General features: G+C 39.2%; 1 protein-coding gene across 1 annotated transcript in view; it reads left to right on the top strand.

Moving 5' to 3' along the window:
• Positions 1 to 18,341, top strand: part of ARHGAP10 (Rho GTPase activating protein 10) — a 328,476-nt gene that overhangs the window by 212,972 nt on the left and 97,163 nt on the right. Inside the window, exon 16 of the mRNA XM_082838763.1 lies at positions 7,182 to 7,240. Within this exon, the coding sequence (XP_082694889.1) occupies positions 7,182 to 7,240 (59 nt within the window). The remainder of the gene's footprint in view (positions 1 to 7,181; positions 7,241 to 18,341) is intronic.

Genomic DNA, 18,341 nt, shown 5'->3' with positions numbered 1-18,341 from the left:
GCAGACAAGCCTCTAGGGCTGGTGAGTGCTGGTCGGCAGCGATCCTCCGTGCGGTAATCTCTCCTCTTTGCCCTCCGCACCCCTGTTGCTGCGCTCTCCTCCGCGGCGCCGAAGCTTCCCGCCTCCGCCACCCGCAGTCTCCGCCTGCGAAGGGGCTTCCTAGTGTGTGGAGACCTTTCGTCCTTCACGGCTCCCTCCCACTGGTGCAGGTCCCGTCCCTATCCTTTTGTCTCTGTTTTTTCTTTTTTCTTTTGCCCTACCCAGGTACGTGGGGAGTTTCTTGCCTTTTGGGAGGTCTGAGGTCTTCTGCCAGCGTTCAGTAGGTGTTCTGTAGGAGTTGTTCCACGTGTAGATGTATTTCTGATGTATCTGTGGGGAGAAAGGTGATCTCCGCGTCTTACCCTTCCGCCATCTTCCTCAAGTGCCAAAGAAGATGTTTTTAGCCACTGTTTGAGATTTTTTTTCTTAACCTTTTAAGTACAGTCAGTCCTCTGTATCCTCAGGTTGGTCCCACATTCACGGATTCAACCAACCGCGGATGGTGTAGGTTGTTTACGGTCCACAGTTGATTGAATCTGTGGAAACTGAGGCCAGACTGTAGAACTTGAGCATCTGCAGATTTTGATGTCCAAAGTGGGTCCTGGAACCAATCCCCTGCTTATGCTGAGGGACGACCTTATTATTATCCCTGTTCTAGAAGGGGGTAAAATGAAGACTAAATCTATGTGCTTATGTTTAGTTTGCCACTGGTAGTGACTAACTGGTTTAGATGAGGATTATGGTACTATCTCATTAGCCCCAACCCTGGGATTGGAGTGTACACTTCCTGATGATATTGACATCTTATGTGGTTTTGGTCATTGCAGTATCTCAGCATCTAGAGCTAACTCTGTCACTCAAATATGAGAGCAGAGGTTCTAAACTGGGGGTGATTTTGGTACTCTCCAGCCCTACTCCAGGGCTCTTTGGCAATATTTGGAGACATTTTTGGTTGGCAGGATTCCTGAAGAGGGGTGCTGCTGGCATCTAACGCGTAGAGACCAGGGATGGACAGCTGAACATCTGCAGTGCGCGAGACGGCCCTCCCCTGTCCCCAGATGTCCAAAATGTCAGTAGTGCTGAGGTTGAGAAAGCCTGTATTAGGCGGATGAAGGACAGAATGGGTGAAGGATATAAAAGTAAAATAAATTTCCTATATTAATCTGACCAGCAGAGGATGGTGCCTTGCCAGGAGGTAGCTTTAAACCCAGTTTACTGTTTTTTAAGCTTATGCCTAGTACAGTTCAAAATGATTTGGTTATTGGTTGGAAGCTAAGGGCAAAAATCCACTTCTTTTGTAGTAAATTGCATGTGTGTTTTTTCCTGCTTCACATGATTCTTTCTTCCCTTGTTGGGGGAATTAGTTTAATAAACTAGAGGATCTTTTTCTGCAATACATACAGTTTCTTTCTGGTTCTTTTTTTTTTTTTTTCTTGCAGTATGCGGGCCTCTCACTGTTGTGGCCTCTCCCGTTGCGGAGCACAGGCTCCGGACGCGCAGGCTCAGCGGCCATGGCTCACGGGCCCAGTCGCTCCGCGGCATGTGGGACCTTCCCATACTGGGGCACAAACCCGCGTCACCTGCATCGGCAGGCGGACTCCCAACCGCTGCGCCACCAGGGAAGCCCTCTTTCGGGTTCTTGATACTCTCTGAAGTTAGTTCCTTCTTGTCTCTGGTCTTGTGTTACTTTTTCTGTTTTTTTCTCTTTACATTGCTTCATCCTATTGAATTTCACTTTTAAGCAAGCATTGCCTACAGAAGAACATTAGGAGATGCTATTATTGTATAACTTCACTCCTAACAATACACACAGGCTGCCTGAAGGTGATAAAGTGATTATCATAAAATGGCAGATGCCTTGGGAGATTTGAAAGTTAGGTTGCTGTTCCCTTCCCCTATGTTATTTTTAGCAACTGAAGATGCAGTAATCAGGATTTAATAAGTTTTCTGGTGATGCACCTAAGAGGAGAAAACTGAGGTTTTTATTTACCTTCATTTTGGCTACCTGGTTACGGTAAAGCAAGGGTGTTTCTTTTAGCACAAGAGGTAATACAGTGTGATGGTTTGGAGCATGGGCTCTGGAGCCAGCCTGCCTGGGTCACTTACGGCACAATGACGCGAAGCTGAATATAGCTTTTCTCACCAAAGAAGCTGTTGCCCTTGAATTCTTTTCGCTGCAAATATTGGATCGGAGGTTGGAAATAGATGAAGGGAAATAGCCAAACATCCCCATCCCCCCTCCGTCCCCCAACAAACCCTAAACTAAAATGAGCAAAGCCTCCAGGGTCTGGGAGGTAGAAAAAGATGTGCGATAGACACATGTATGGCATCTCCCGTCATCTTCTTCTGACTTGAGGCGAAGTTTTTTTGTTTTTTTTTTTAAGCTAAAACGAGGGTTGGATTCCAGCCCTCTGGTTGATTTCCCATCTGTTCCGACCATAATTTTGATTTCCGGTCATGTGTTCATTTCAGCATTTTCCCATCGTCAGGGGAGAGATGAGCTATTTTGTGAGGTTTGTAGTAAAATGATTTTACCTGGAAGAAACTTCTAAGCCTGGAAATGAGAATGGGACTTTTGGGGAAGAAAATGCCACCCTAGTAAATATTATGCTTTATACCCCTAGACAGAGCCCGTTGAGAGGTAGTTCATGTTGGGTGAGAAGCCGACAGGTATGATGACTCAATATAATGAATTTTGTATGGGGAACTTGTCATTTTTATTACTGCTTCCCCAACATTAACAATACTTATTTTTTTATGCTGCATTGCCTGGCTAGACATACAGCAGTGATATAAGCAGCATGTAGAAGATACCTAGATACAAATTCATTTTTATTGGAAAAGAAATGCTCTCTATGGGGTTTCTGAGTGTTCTCATTTTTCCCCCTTTCTTTTCGAAACCCTTTAACTTTCATTCTCTGACAGATTAGCATTTTCCTTCATCGCTACTTCCTGCTTGTTCGAGTTTTGAAACAAAACCAAAGGTTTCCTTCTGATTGCCTCTTCTTTTTCTTTATTTAGTCTGTGGTGTAATTCATTTTATTTTTCTTTCCTAAATGAGAGTGTAGGGGATGAAGGGGAGGGAGAGAGGAAGTAAAAGAACAGTTTTTTCTTCACTAGTGCTTTTAAGTTTTAGTATCGGCCTCTACAACTGTCATTTCATGCGCATGCACGCACATGTGTGTGTCCGTGTGTGTCCTGCAGCATCAAAGGCTGTATGTAAGATAAAATGGTGGCTACTAGGGGATGGTGGAGGGATAAGATTGATGGTGTATAAGGGTACAAACTTGTAATGAGTAGTAAATAGACCCTAGAGATCTAAGGTACAGTATAATGAATGTAGACAATAATAGTACACTATAATTATGTAATGTGATAAATATTGACACATCGGTGATATCACAGTATATAAATGTATCAAAATAATAGGCTGTACACCTTAAACTTATCCAATGTTCCAAGTGAAATTTATTCAATAAAAAATTGTATGTAGGGAACATAATCTGTAAATTTGTTTTTCCATTTTGTTGAAGTTTTATTGACGTGTAACTGACGTACAGTAAACTGCATATATTTATAGTATACATTTTCATAAGTTTGATGTGTGTGTACATCTGTGAAGCCATCACCAAAATCAAGTGGCTGAACCCTCCCATCACCCCCAGAGTTTCCTCAAGCCCCTTTGAACTCCCTGTCTCTCACTTTTCTCTTCTCATCCCTGGGCAAACCACTGGTCTGCTTTCTGTCATTATACGTTAATTTGCACTTCCTATGATTTCATATAAATGGAATAACATAGCATGTACTTTTTAAAATCTGGGTTCTTTCACTCAGCATAATTACAGATTCACCTGTGTTGTAGCAAGGACCAATAGTTCATTCCTTCTCAATGCTAACTAGTGTTCCATTTTATAGATACACCACAAATTTCTGTTTTATCCATTTACCCGTTAATAAATATTTGGGTTGTTTATAGCTTTTGGCTGTTATAAATAAAGCTACTAAAAACTTTTGTGTACAAATCTTTGAGTGAACGTAGGCTTTCATTCCTCTTGGGTAAATCCTAAGAGTATAACGCCTGGATTGTACGATAGGTGTATGTTTAACTTTTGGGGAAACGGACAAACTTTTTTCCAAAGTGGTTGTTTTTCATTACATTTCCACTTACGATGTACAAGAGTTCCATTTCCTTTATACATCCTTGCCAAATCTTGATATTTCGGATACAAGTCTTTAGATAATGTGCTTTGCAGATGTTTTCCTCATGACTTCCTGGCTTGTATTTTCATTCCCTTAAAAGTGCCTTGCAAAGAGCATTTAAAAATTTTGATGAAGTTGAATTTACTAGTTTTTATGGACTGTACTTTATGGATTGTGCTTTTGCCTAATCCAAAGTTACAAAGATTTTATGTTTTCTTCTAGAAGTTTTATAGTTTTAGGTTTTACACTTAGATCTATGATCTATTTTAAGTTAGTCGTTGTGTAAGATATAGAATACGGATCCAAGTTCACTTTTGAATATGGATGTCCAGTTGTTTCAGTACCATTTGTGGGAAAAACTATCCTTTCTCCACTGAATTGTCTATTGTTTGCTAGTATGGTGAGTTGCATTGATTTTAATTTAATATTAAGGCAGTTATATTTCTGTGATAAACCCAGCTTGGTCATGATGTATTATCCTTTTATTATCTTGTTGAATTCCAGTTGCTAATGTTTTATTTAGAATAGTTGCATCTACATTCATGAGTAATACCGGTCTGTAGTTTTCTTATAATGTATTTAATTTTGGTACTAAGGTAAATACTGACATCAAAGAATGAGTTAGAAAATATTCCCTCTTCTATTTTCTGGAAGGATTTGCATAGAATTGGTATTATTTCTTTTTTAACTGTTTGATAGAATTTATCAGTGAGTCATTTGGGCCTAGAGCTTTCTTATTGGCAGGATTTTTAACTACAAATTCATTTTCTCTAATTGATATGGGTTACCTGTTTCTCAGGTTACCTATTTCTTTTGGAGTGAGACTTAGTAGTTTGTGTCTTTTGAGACATTCGTCCATTTCCTCTAAACTGTTGAATTTGTGGGCATGAATATTTTCATAATATTTTATTTTCTTTGTAATACTTTAGAACCTGGAGTGATTCTTCAGTCACCTCTATTATCTCTGATTGGTGATTTGTGTTTTCTTTTATTTCCTAATTATTATGGCTAGACTTACCAACTTTATTGATTATTTCAAAGAACCAGTTTTTGGATTTATTTATTTTCTCTGTTTCTGTTTGTTTGTTTTCTGTTTCATTGATTTCTGCTCTGATCTTCATTTCTGTTTTTCTGCTTATTTTGGGTTTAATTTACTTTCTTTTTGGCTGTTTAAGGTAGGAAGTTTAAGACCTTTCTTTTTTCTAACATAGGTACTTAGTGGTATAAATTTACCACCAAATACTGCTTTACCAACATCCCTTAAATTCTGATATGTTGTATTTTCATTTTTGTTTCAATTCAGAATACTTCCTGATATTCCTTTCTTTGAGGTTTTCTAGATATCTGTTATTGATTTCTAATTTAATTTTTACTGTAATCAGAGAAATACCCTGTATAAATTGAACCCTTTTAAATTTATGGAGATTTGTTTCATGGTCCAGGATATCTTTATCTTGATAAATGCTTCATATGCACTGGGAAAGAATGTGTCTTCTGTTGCTTTTGGATGGCGTTTCATTTAGGTGATGGACGTACCCGTCAGGTGAAGTTGGTTGATAGCTTTGGTCAAATCTTCTCTATCCTAACTGATTTTGTCTACTCGTTCTATCAGTTATTGAGACACAGAGGTATTTAAGTCTCTGGCCATTTGTGGATTTGTCTATTTCTTCTTGCAGTTCCATCCATTTTTGCTTCCTGGATTTTGAAGATCCTGTTATTAGACCCACTAACACTTAGGATTGTTAAAAAAAACAAACAACCATTTAGGATTATTATGTCTTCTTGATGAATTGACCTCTTTATCAATATGAAATGACCTTCTTTATCCCTGGCATTTTTTGGGGGCTTTTGCATATGTTTAAAATTTTTTTTTGTGTGTATCTTTGATGTCTTTTTTTTTAAGCATTTGAAGAAGAGTTTCTGGGCTACGTGATTTAAACCTTTTAAAAGTTTTTATCTTTTATCTTGCCAGATTGCCCTCCAGAAGGGCTGTACAGATTGATAACTTGTCTTAGTGTTCTTTAGGTGTTTATAGAGTCTGGAGATCTGGTCTTTTAAAATTTAAGATATGTGTAAATGTTGATTGAACTGTAACATTCTGTTGACCACAGGATAAAAATCTACCAGTTATGTAATCTGTTTGTAGAAAATTAAAATGATATGGGTGTTTTTTTAAGTTGTCATCAATTTTATTTCATTTCTCTTGTTATTTCATAGGCATACATCAATATTGGATATCATATTTTTATAATAGAGATGTAAGAGAAGAGGACTGGAGGGACTTCCCTGGTGGGCCAGTGGTTAAGAATTCACCTTCCAGTGCAGGGGGTGTGGGTTCGATACCTGGTCGGGGAGCTAAGATCCCACATGCCTCATGGCCAAAACAAAAACAAAAACAAAAACAAAACAAAAGATAGAAACAGTATTATAACAAATTCAATAAAGACTTTAAAAATGGTCCACATCAAAAAAATCTTAAAAAAAAAAAGAGGACTTGATTTCTTTAAATTTGTTTAATCTTTTCCATATTTTTTTTGTGGCATCCAGTTAATATCCTAGAGGTGATTTTCAAAATTATATGTTTATATTTGGTTGGATAGAATATTTGACTTTAAATAAGTTAGTATGTGGAAGGGAGTTTTATACATGAAATCAGATGTTTATAAAGGTACTTTCCAAGATTAAATATGAAATACTGTGTGCTTAGATCTGATAGAGATTTGTGACTACTTAAGCTTGGACAGTGCGTGGTGCAGATAACACTTAATAAAGGAATCCATTTGAATGATGTATCTTCTTTGATATGTAAAAGTATTTCCTAGGGAAGTTTTGTACATTAAGAAATGCATGACATATTTAATATCCTCTTATAAAAAATGAATGCAAAAAGCGGTGACCTATTTGTATTTGTTTGGTAATTCTAAGCTGTCCTTTTAATACAGGAGTCTTCCAGAGCCGCTGATGACCTATGAATTACACGGAGACTTCATCGTTCCAGCCAGTACGTATTGCATCGAGGTGATAGAAACAGTTTTGTCATTGACAGTGTGTACAAACTAAAATTTCCACATGAAAAATTTATCTTTATGTTATTGTAATCTGTTAAAAATGGAAATCACTTGAGGAGGTGTTTGCCCCCCCCCTTTTAGAAGATGAAAAAAGGGACAATTAATATATTTATTCATTCATTCATCCATTCACTCACAGACATGTATTTATGTCCTACTGTGCACTAGTCACTGGTATATAATGAATATATGGAGCCATGAAAGGATTTCTGCCCCCAGGAGCCAATTCTTTAGCAAGTATTGGGGCACACACACCTCTCCCTGGACCATAATGTATATAATAATGACATGAGCACAGAACGATGGGAACACAGGAGTATTTAGCTTACAGAAGGTTGGGGAGATTAGCAGATTCGGAGAGATTCGCATGTTGGAAATGACTTCACGTAGAAAGATATTGAGATGGAAATTGCAGGCAGAAGGAATATTGTGAGCTCATACCGGAAGCCCACACAGTATTTGGTAGAGTGTGAATTCTATGTGGTAAAATGTTAAATGAAAAAGGCTTATAGTTGGTAGCATTTTAATTTGTGATTAAATTTTTTGTGAGTCATACTCATTTCGAGCTTTCTTTTTTCTCTCTCTGATACACTCTCTTACACTCTCTGTTGTACACACTCACTTTTTCTATTCGACACTTGGTGTTAAATCATCCCAGTCTTCCAAAATATTCTGGTGTTAGGTATTTAATAGTTAAGGAAAGGAAGGTGGAGACATGTTAAGTGACTTGCCAGATTTTGGAGATCTTTATTTAAAATTCAGAACCCCAGTTCCACTGGCTAAAACCTGCAGTATTGGTTTTCACAGGTGCACTGACAGTAGTTGTAACTGTATCTCCGTTTCCTTTTATTTTCTTCCCTTGGATGTATTCCATCGTTTAATCTGTTGAAAACTTTAGCGCAATCCCTTGGGTCCTATGTTACTCCTGCCTGAACATTGCTTTAAATGTATCTTCTTGTGAGGTCCCTGCTCCAGCCAGCATGAAGGTTCCTAGGAGGTTGCAGAAAGAAGGAATAGTTAGGCCCAGTTAGACTCTACATATAAAACAGGCATTTGGAAAAGGCAAAAATATGGTTCTGTTCACTTTTGTTTTCACATGGAAGAGGATTTCTTTTTTCTTTTTAAAGGGAGTTTGTATGATCAAGGAAGTGGGGGAAAGATTTCTTGGCAAAAACTCAAGCAAATGCTTAGCTGTTTTGATTCTTTCCCGTGGCGTTTTTGGCAAACCGGGGGAAGAGAAATTAAACTCTCATTGGAGGACAGTTGTTTCATGTTTGCCTCAGAGACTGGAAAAAGCAGAAGAGTGCCAATTTTAATCTAGAATCCTTTGAGAATTGGAGAAAGATAAAGGGATTATGGAATAAAGTTTTCAGTTACCACAGGTTAGTATCATTATCACGCCTTGTAACCGAATCCAGTGTGTTTGAAATTCTAACATCGATGTATTTTACCAGATGAAGAGGTAGGAACTTACAAGTGTTTACTAAGTCCGTGGTGGTAGGAGGTGAGTTTCAAGAGTTGTTGAGGCTATCTTTCAACACTGTGGGAGAAGACATTGTGCCAGTATGAAGGGTAGCATCACCTCCTAGACGAGTACCTTGTGTTCTGCTTCCTGACTATGTTGGGATCTGACATAGAGTCTTCACAGTGATTTGAATAACAAGCCTGTTCCAGAGAAACACTGTAGCTACTGTATTATTGGCAGGTATTTGCACCCAAGTGGAGTTACGGTTGGCGTGGGACCCATAGTTACCTTGTTTAATGGGGAAAAGTACGTATATTAAATGGGTGTATTTTCATGGCCAACATTTCCAGTGCAGACTTTCATTTTTTATTCAGTTCTCTTGTGAGCACTCTCAGCAAAGAGTATAGAAGCAGGTCCTCTGATCTTTGCATGTGTCCTTTCCAGTGTTGACTAAAACGGTCACAGAAATCAGGTGGCCAGGATTAGTCTCCTCTTGAATAATGTTGGAAACTTGGAATTGCAGTTAAACTATCATTTTCCATTAACGATGGCAGAGATTCCCTTGTTTTGCTGCAGTGTCTTAGCTGAGCTGACTTCTAAAATGATCAAGCATCACCCATCTCTGTTACTGCCTCTCACACCAGCATGGAAACTAAATTTTGATTCTTTTCAGTCATGTGCAGTAGTTTCAGTCTGTTCTGTGGTGTTGAGATGATCTTTTCTCCCCTCCCTGCTGAGGGTTCTGAAGGTTTCTCCTGGGTCCCTTCATTTCTTCTCATCAGTTTCTTTCCTGTAGAGTTCCGTTGAGAACCTGTGAGTTAATTTCTGGAGTGTGTGATACAAATGTGAATTTTCTTTCTTTGTTGTCACCACAGAAGGCAAACATCTTTAGTTTTTCATTCTTAAAAGAAATACCTACTGGTCAATGGTGAATGCATTGAGAAATTAAAAAAACATTTTTTTTGAAAGCGTCCAAATAACCCTTTCAGCTGAGGGAGTTAACTTAAAATTGCTAAAAGAAACTGGAGACCCTCTGTCTAGGAAAGTCACTCCTGTGTGTCTTCTGTACACACATAGCACTGCACTTCTGGTCACCAAATGTGTGGGTTTTCCCCACACCAACCAATTCTGTGATGCCAGCTGTGTGTCCTGCAGTTGGATTCAGGTCTGATTCTGTTTATCTGGAGTTAGCCTCTGATCCCACAAGTTAAGGACTCGTCCTACAAAACTGCACCCCCCATGAAAGACACCAGTTCCAAGTCCCAGGTTATCCCTGGGACTTTTGACTGACCGGCTAGAAATCAGCTTTCTCGTAACCCCTACCTTGGACATGAGAATTTGCTAGAGTCCATACCCTGTGCTAGGGGGATTTTTATGAAGGCTTCGTCCTGTAGCCATGAGGGATTGTTAGCTCCATTTCTTGCCCCCTCCCCTCTCCAGAGAATGGTGGGTAGATCTGAAAATTCCAAGCTTCTAACCTCTCTTGTGACCAGCCCCCATCTAGAAGCCCACCAAAAGTCACCTCATTAAAACAGAAGATGTTCTTATCAGCCCCTAAATTCCAGGGGACTTAGGAGCTTGGTGTCAGACATTCCAATCACTCAGGAAACGACAGAGCCCCTAGGAGCTCTGTATCAGAAACTAGAGGGCTTCCCTGGTGGCGCAGTGGTTGAGAGTCCGCCTGCCGAGGCAGGGGACATGGGCTTGTGCCCCGGTCTGGGAGGATCCCACATGCCGTGGAGCGGCTGGGCCCGTGAGCCATGGCCGCTGGGCCTGCGCATCCGGAGCCTGTGCTCCGCAACGGGAGAGGCCACAGCAGTGAGAGGCCCTCACACCGCAAAAATAAAAAAAAAAGAAAAAAAAGAAACTAGAAATACTAGAACAAAAGACTCTCTGAGCACCCCCAAATACAAGACTTTTAGGAGCTCAGCATCAGGAACTGGGTGCAGAGACCAGTATACGTATATTTATTATTATTTCACACCATCCATCTTGCAAGAGAATATAATGGGCCTTTAGTATAGAAATTTATAAGATGAAAATACAGTTTGCTTGGTTTACGCAGGAGTCAGAAGGTCGTTCCCAGCTGGGGAAGGCTGGCAGGCATTTACCTGGATCTCTTACTGCATGATGTTTATTACCTTTGAGAATGTTGTAGTCCTTGGTGTGTGTCTCAGCCTTTCAGGCTCAGAGTCTCTGACAGATCATATTGGTAAGAATTGGATCCATGCTTCAGGGCTGGACTCACGTTAAACTTGGTTTGAGAATGACAGCTGAAGCCTGGGCGCCTAATATGGCATCACACGAAAAATTTCTGTCCCCCAGACCAGAACACTTGTCTTGCTGTCTTCAGTATGTTTTCTTCCTGTAGTCAAGGTACCTGGGAAGCAAAATCATAATCACAAAGTTCTTTAGTCACTTATGATGAAAAAGAAAACTATTATAGGATCCAAGGCGCTGGCATTTGCTTAGCCAGAATGTTCTATCCTTATTGGTAGACCTGCAGGGGAAACAAGACAAAATCATGTTGTCTTGGTGGGGAGGGACTCAGAAATCTGGAAATTGAAGGAATCGGATGCTTAATGACATCAAGCTATCTTAGCCTGCTGTAGTCAATTTCTGGTATTAGATAGTGTCTCCCACAGAAGGACTGGGATGCTTGATGTCTGGTAATTGAAGCCCCGTGTGCTGTGGGAAGTGCTTGAATGGTTACTGCTAATGCTTTCCTGAAATTACAGTATTACTGACTGATGACGTTTAAATATCAAATTTAAGTTTCCCTGTCTGTGTGTCTTTGATAAGGTCAAGTAAGCTACGCTCCTATCTTTTTCAGTCTCCATTAGCTGACATAGCAACATAAGCAGATAGACATTAAGTGTTGTAGATGCTGATTTGTAGTTTCACAATTAAAAATGCTTTTGCTCTTACAGTAAACTCCGGTCCCTGGCATTCGTCAGGAATTTAGTGTTATGATTAATTCAGTATCTCAGATTTTTAAAAAGTTATGCTGTGCATTCTTTGTAATTTATATCAATTAAAATATAATGAAATGCACATAGCATAAGCAACTAAGGGTAATTTATCTTAGAAAACTTTTTGAGTACCTTAAAGTCATTATTGTAGCCACATGAAAATGCCCATTAATACAAAGCATTAATTAATATCAAAATGAAACAAGATGGAAAACAAGTTTTACTGTACACAAATTCTTCTTTTTAGAAGAAAAGGGAAAAAGCAGACTTGGCAAAGAATGTGTGTATGATTTCAAATGAGATGGGAGTGAGCTGGTGGGAGAGGGACTCAAAAAAGCAAGTGGAAGGTTTTGATTTTATTTTTAAAACTGATTCTAGTATTTTCCACTTAGAAATGAAGGCCCTTATCCTTAGAAGGTGGGAAGCTATTTTCCTATCTCGTGTTTCTCAATAAGTAATGAATAAAAAAATATTAAAGTTGGGTTTTCTTTGGAGGAAAATGGTTATTAATGACAAGACACACACGAGTTAGAAAGTGTTTCAGTGAAGTTTTCAAAAATGTTCAGTCTTTGAATGTACAAAATTCTTATTGTAGGCAGTTATTCTTTTCTTCCTTTGGAATTTTTGACTTTTTCAGAGTCCCTGCTTTAATTTCATTTTAAAAATCAAAGCTGTGAGTTGAAAATGTTATTATATTTTTATTGCTTTCATTTTCCTCCAGCTTTGATTTAGTAAGGCATTATGTTGGTTTTAACTCCAGATGAAAAACTTGATTGTAATTTATCACCTAACTCTTTAGATAGCTGTACTTTTATTTTCGAAGACAAATGTAGTCTGTATCAAAGAGTCTTTTACATGATTTGATTGTTTGCGTTCTGCTTTATCATGTGCCTGTTCATTTCCTAGCCTTTTCCCTCCCCTCCCTTTAGCAACAATGTGTTCTGTGTTGTAAAATCCCATTCCTCCCTCTCAGACACTGCTCCTGGAAGTGTAAATTGGCGCAAACTTAACTTTACAAACATTGGGAGCGATCTAAATATTCATAAAATTAGTGGTGTGCGCTCCATTTAAAGGCATGGAGAGATGTCCATTATATATATATATATATATATATATTTTTTTTAACATCTTTATTGGAGTATAATTGCTTTACAATGGTATGTTAGTTTCAGCTTCACAACAAAATGAATCAGTTATATATATACATATATTCCCATATCTCTTCCCGCTTGCATCTCCCTCCCTCCCACCCTCCCTATCCCACCCCTCCAGGCGGTCACAAAGCACCGAGCTGATCTCCCTGTGCTATGCGGCTGCTTCCCACTAGCTATCTACCTTACGTTTGGTAGTGTATATATGTCCATGCCTCTTTATCGCTTTGTCACCGTTTACCCTTCCCCCTCCCCATAGCCTCAAGTCCATTCTCTAGTAAGTCTGTGTCTTTATTCCTGTTTCACCCCTAGGTTTTTCATGACATTTTTTTTTTTAAATTCCATATATATGTGTTAGCATACGGTATTTGTCTCTCTCTTTCTGACTTACTTCACTCTGTATGACAGACTCTAGGTCTATCCACCTCATTACAAATAGCTCAATTTCGTCTCTTTTTATGGCTGAGTAATATTCCATTGTATATATGTGCCACATCTTCTTTATCCATTCATCCGATGATGGACACTTAGGTTGTTTCCATCTCTGGGCTATTGTAAATAGAGCTGCAATGAACATTTTGGTACATGACTCTTTTTGAATTATGGTTTTCTCAGGGTATATGCCCAGTAGTGGGATTGCTGGGTCATATGGTAGTTCTATTTGTAGCTTTTTAAGGAACCTCCACTCCATACTGTTCTCCACAGTGGCTGTATCAATTTACATTCCCACCAACAGTGTAAGAGGGTTCCCTTTTCTCCACACCCTCTCCAGCATTTATTGTTTCTACATTTTTTGATGATGGCCATTCTGACTGGTGTGAGATGATATCTCATTGTAGTTTTGATTTGCATTTCTCTCATGATTAGTGATGTTGAGCATTCTTTCATGTGTGTGTTGGCACTCTGTATATCTTCTTTGGAGAAATGTCTATTTAGGTCTTCTGCCCATTTTTGGATTGGGTTGTTTGTTTTTTTGTTATTAAGCTGCATGAGCTGCTTATAAATTTTGGAGATCAATTCTTTGTCAGTTGCTTCATTTGCAAATATTTTCTCCCATTCTGAGGGTTGTCTTTTGGTCTTCTTTATGGTTTCCTTTGCTGCGCAAAAGCTTTTAAGTTTCATTAGGTCCCATTTGTTTACTCTTGTTTTTATTTCCATTTCTCTAGGAGGTGGGTCAAAAAGGACCTTGCTGTGATTTATGTCATAGAGTGTTCTGCCTATGTTTTCCTCTAAGAGTTTGATAGTTTCTGGCCTTACATTTAGGTCTTTAATCCATTTTGAGCTTATTTTTGTGTATGGTGTTAGGGAGTGATCTAATTTCATACTTTTACATGTAGCTGTCCAGTTTTCCCAGCACCACTTATTGAATAGGCTGTCCTTTCTCCACTGTACGTTTCTGCCTCCTTTGTCAAAGATAAGGTGACCATATGTGCGTGGGTTTATCTCTGGGCTTTCTATCCTGTTCCATTGATCTATCTTTCTGTTTTTGTGCCAGTACCATACCGTCTTGATAACTGTAGCTTTGTAGTATAGTCTGAAGTCTGGGAGCCTGATTCCTCCAGTTCCTTCTTTCGTTCTCAAGATTGCTCTGGCTATTCGGGGTCTTTTGTGTTTCCATACAAATTGCAAAATTTTTTGTTCTAGTTCTGTGAAAAATGCCAGTGGTAGTTTGATAGGGATTGCATTGAATCTATAGATTGCTTTCGGTAGTAGAGTCATTTTCACAATGTTGATTCTTCCAATCCAAGAACATGGTATATCTCTCCATCTATTTGTATCATCTTTAATTTCTTTCATCAGTGTCTTATAATTTTCTGCATACAGATCTTTTGTCTCCTTAGGTAGGTTTATTCCTAGATATTATATATATATTTTTTTAATTAATTAATTTTATTTATTTATTTTTGGCCACGTTGGGTCTTTGTTGCTGCACGTGGGCTTCCTCTAGTTGTGGCGAGCGGGGGCTACTCTTCGTTGCGGTGCGCGGGCTTCTCGTTGCGGTGGCTTCTCGTTGCGGAGCACGGGCTCTAGGAACGCGGGCTCAGTAGTTGTGGTGCACGAGCTAAGCTGCTCTGTGGCATGTGGGATCTTCCTGGAGAAGAGCTCGAACCCATGTCCCCTGCATTGGCAGGCTGATTCTTAACCACTGCGCCACCAGAGAAGTCCCTCCATTATATATTAAATGAAATAGGTTGTTTGAACATCTCATTACAAAAAAGGAAGGAAAACTCTGAAATGATTAAATTTAAAAGTTACTAGGGTAGCCACTATAGAGAGCAGTATGGAATGTCCTTAAAATTCTAAAAATAGAGATACCATATGATCCAGCAGTCCCACTCCTGGGCATATATCTGGGAAAGATGAAAACTCTAATTCGAAAAGATATACGCACCCCAGTGTTCATAGCAGCACTATTTACAATAGTCAAGACATGGAAGCAGCCTAAATGTCCATCAACAGATGAATGAGTAAAGAAGATGTGTGTGTATACACACATACACACACACAATGGAATATTAGCCATAGAAAAGAATGAAATAATGCCATTTGTAGCAATGTGGATGGACCTAGAGATTATCATACTAAGTGAAGTAAGTCAGAAAGAAAAAGACAAATACAATATATCACTTATATGTGGAATCTAAAAAAAATGATACAAATGAACTTATTTACAAGACAGAAATAGACTCACAGACATTGAAAATAAACTTATGGTTACCAAAAGGGAAAGGGGAGGGGGAAATAAATTAGGAGCTTGGAAGTAACAGATACACACTACTATATATAAAATAGATAAACAACAAGGACCTACTGTATAGCACAGGGAATTATATTCAATATCTTGTTGAAAAAGGATCTGAAATAATTTTAAAAATTACTAGCTTATCTTAGGTTGAGATTTACTGTGTGAGTAATTTTTTTTTTTGGAAAACAAATATAATTTTTGAAATATAACAAATTTTTTTTGAAATATAACAGAAGTGTGCACAAATAATAAGTGTAAATAATAAGTGTGCAGCTTAATGAATTTTCAGAGTCAAGATAGCCATGTAATCGGCCCCCAGATCAAGAAATAGAACATTGGGGAATTTCCTGGTGGTCCAGTGTTTAGGACACTGCGCTTTCACAGCCGAGGGCCCGGGTTCGATCCCTGGTTGGGGAACTAAGATCCCACAAGCCAAGTGGTGCAGTTAAAAAAAAAAAAAAAAAAAGGGCTTCCCTAGTGGCGCAGTGGTTGAGAATCCGCCTGCCGATGCAGGGGACATGGGTTCGTGCCCCGGTCTGGGAAGATCCCACATGCTGCAGAGTGGCTGGGCCCGTGAGCCATGGCAGCTGAGCCTGCGCATCCGGAGCTTGTGCTCCTCAACGGGAGAGGCCACAACAGTGAGAGGCCCGTGAACTGCAAAAAAAAAAAAAAAAAAAAAAACATTGTCAGAAGCCCTTCCTCATTCCCACACGGTCACCATCCACCCCCATGATATGTGAGCACGCTCCTGACTTCTGACACCACAGGCGAGGGTTGCTGCATTTGACCTTTTTTGTAAATGGAATCAGACATAATATACCAATGTGTCTGGCTTCTTTTGCTTATCTTGTGAGATTCATTCCTGTTGCGTGAATCACTGGATCATTCACTCTCATTGCAGTACAGTATTCCATGGTATGAATATACCACCACCCTCCTGTTCTGCTCTTGATGGGTACTTGAGTTGCTTCGGTTTTGGACTGTTACCAAGGGTGCTGCTGCCGAGAACATTCTGCTATGTGTCCTTTAGTGAAGGGTCCTATGAATGACATTTTGGGGTCGTTGGGAATGTGTGTGTTCAACATCAGTGGATACCGCCTAACTAACAGTTCTCCAGAGTGGTTGTACCATTTAATTATTCCCGCCCAGTTACTCTATGACAGTTCCAGTTTCTTCGTGTCCTTGCCCAAGCTTAATATTCACTTAAAGCCATCCTGATGGGTGTATAGGAATCCTTTATTGTGGTTTTAATTTCTGTTTTTCTGATAACTAATGAGGTTTAGTGCTTTTTCCATACACTTATTGGTGGTATGGCTGTCCCCTTTCATGAAGTTTCTGCTCCATGCTTTTCCCTGTTTTTCTTTTGGGTTCTCTCTTTTCTGATTTGTAGGAATTCTGTGTAATCTGATTGCTTGGTCTTTCTCAACTCTATATGTTTCAGATTTTTAGTGTTTTTTTCAACTGAATTTTTATTTTATCTATGTTTCCTAAAATTTTAGCAGAAGAGATATTTAATTTTTACAATGATAAGAAGGTGAAACTATTATCGTTTTGGAAAAAAAATTCCCTAAGTCAAGCAGAGAAAGATAAATACTGTATCATCTCACTTATTTGTGGACTCTTAAAAAAAAAAAATCCAAAACAAAAAACCCAAGTTCATAGGTACAGAGAACAAATGGATGGTTGACAGAGGTGGGAGGCCAGGGGGTGGGCAAAGTGGGAGAAGTGGGTCAAAAGGTACAGACTTCCAATTATAAGCTAAATGAGAAAAAAAAAAGATAAATGAGTCATGAGGATGTAATGTACAGCATGATGACTATAGTTGCTAATACTGTATTGTATATTTGAAAGTTGTTAAGAGAGTAGATCTTTTTTTATATAAATTTATTTTATGCATTTATTTTTGGCTGCATTGGGTCTTTGTTGCTACACGTGGGCTTCTCATTGCAGTGACCTCTCCTGCTGCGGAGCACGGGCTCCAGGCACGCGGGCTTCAGTAGTTGTGGCTTGCGGGCTCTGGAGCGCTGGGTCAGCAGTTGTAGCACACGGGCTTAGCTGCTCTGTGGCATGTGGGATCCTCCCGGACCAGGGCTCGAACCCGTGTCTCCTGCATTGGCAGGCGGACTCCTAACCACTGCACCACCAGGGAAGTCCCAAGAGAGTAGATCTTAAAAATTCTCATCACAAGAAAAAAAATTGGTAACTTATTTTGGTGATCATTTTGCAGTGTATCCAAATACTGAATCACTATGTTGTACACCTGAAACTAATATAATGTTACATGTCAATTGCACCTTAGTTATAAAAACCAAACAAAAAAGCCCCACCAAATTCCCTGTTCTTTTTTTTTTTACATCTTTATTGGAGTATAATTGCTTTACAATGGTGTGTTAGTTTCTGCTTTATAACAAAGTGAATCAGTTATACATATGTTCCCATGTCTCTTCCCTCTTGCTTCTCCCTCCCTCCCACCCAAATTCCCTGTTCTTGATCTGCTTTACCTTTCTTTCCCCTTCCCTTCCCTTTCTTCTGTTTTGAACCATTGATCTGAAACCCACCCTCTCCATCCTCTTCAGCACTTCACTCTTTAACCTCTTTTTTTGTAAAAATTGGTAAATTTAGCCGTGGCCCCCTTCTCTGTCTTTCGATTCCCCAGTCTCCCATAACTCTGGATAGCACTAGCTCCCCAGTCTTTGCAGG

This window comes from Leucopleurus acutus (assembly GCF_964270905.1).
Source record: "Leucopleurus acutus genome assembly, chromosome: 4".
In the NCBI taxonomy this organism is placed as follows: domain Eukaryota; kingdom Metazoa; phylum Chordata; class Mammalia; order Artiodactyla; family Delphinidae; genus Leucopleurus; species Leucopleurus acutus.
The sequence above is the reverse complement of the archived record's forward strand: the minus strand, read 5'-3'. Positions and strand labels throughout refer to the sequence as shown.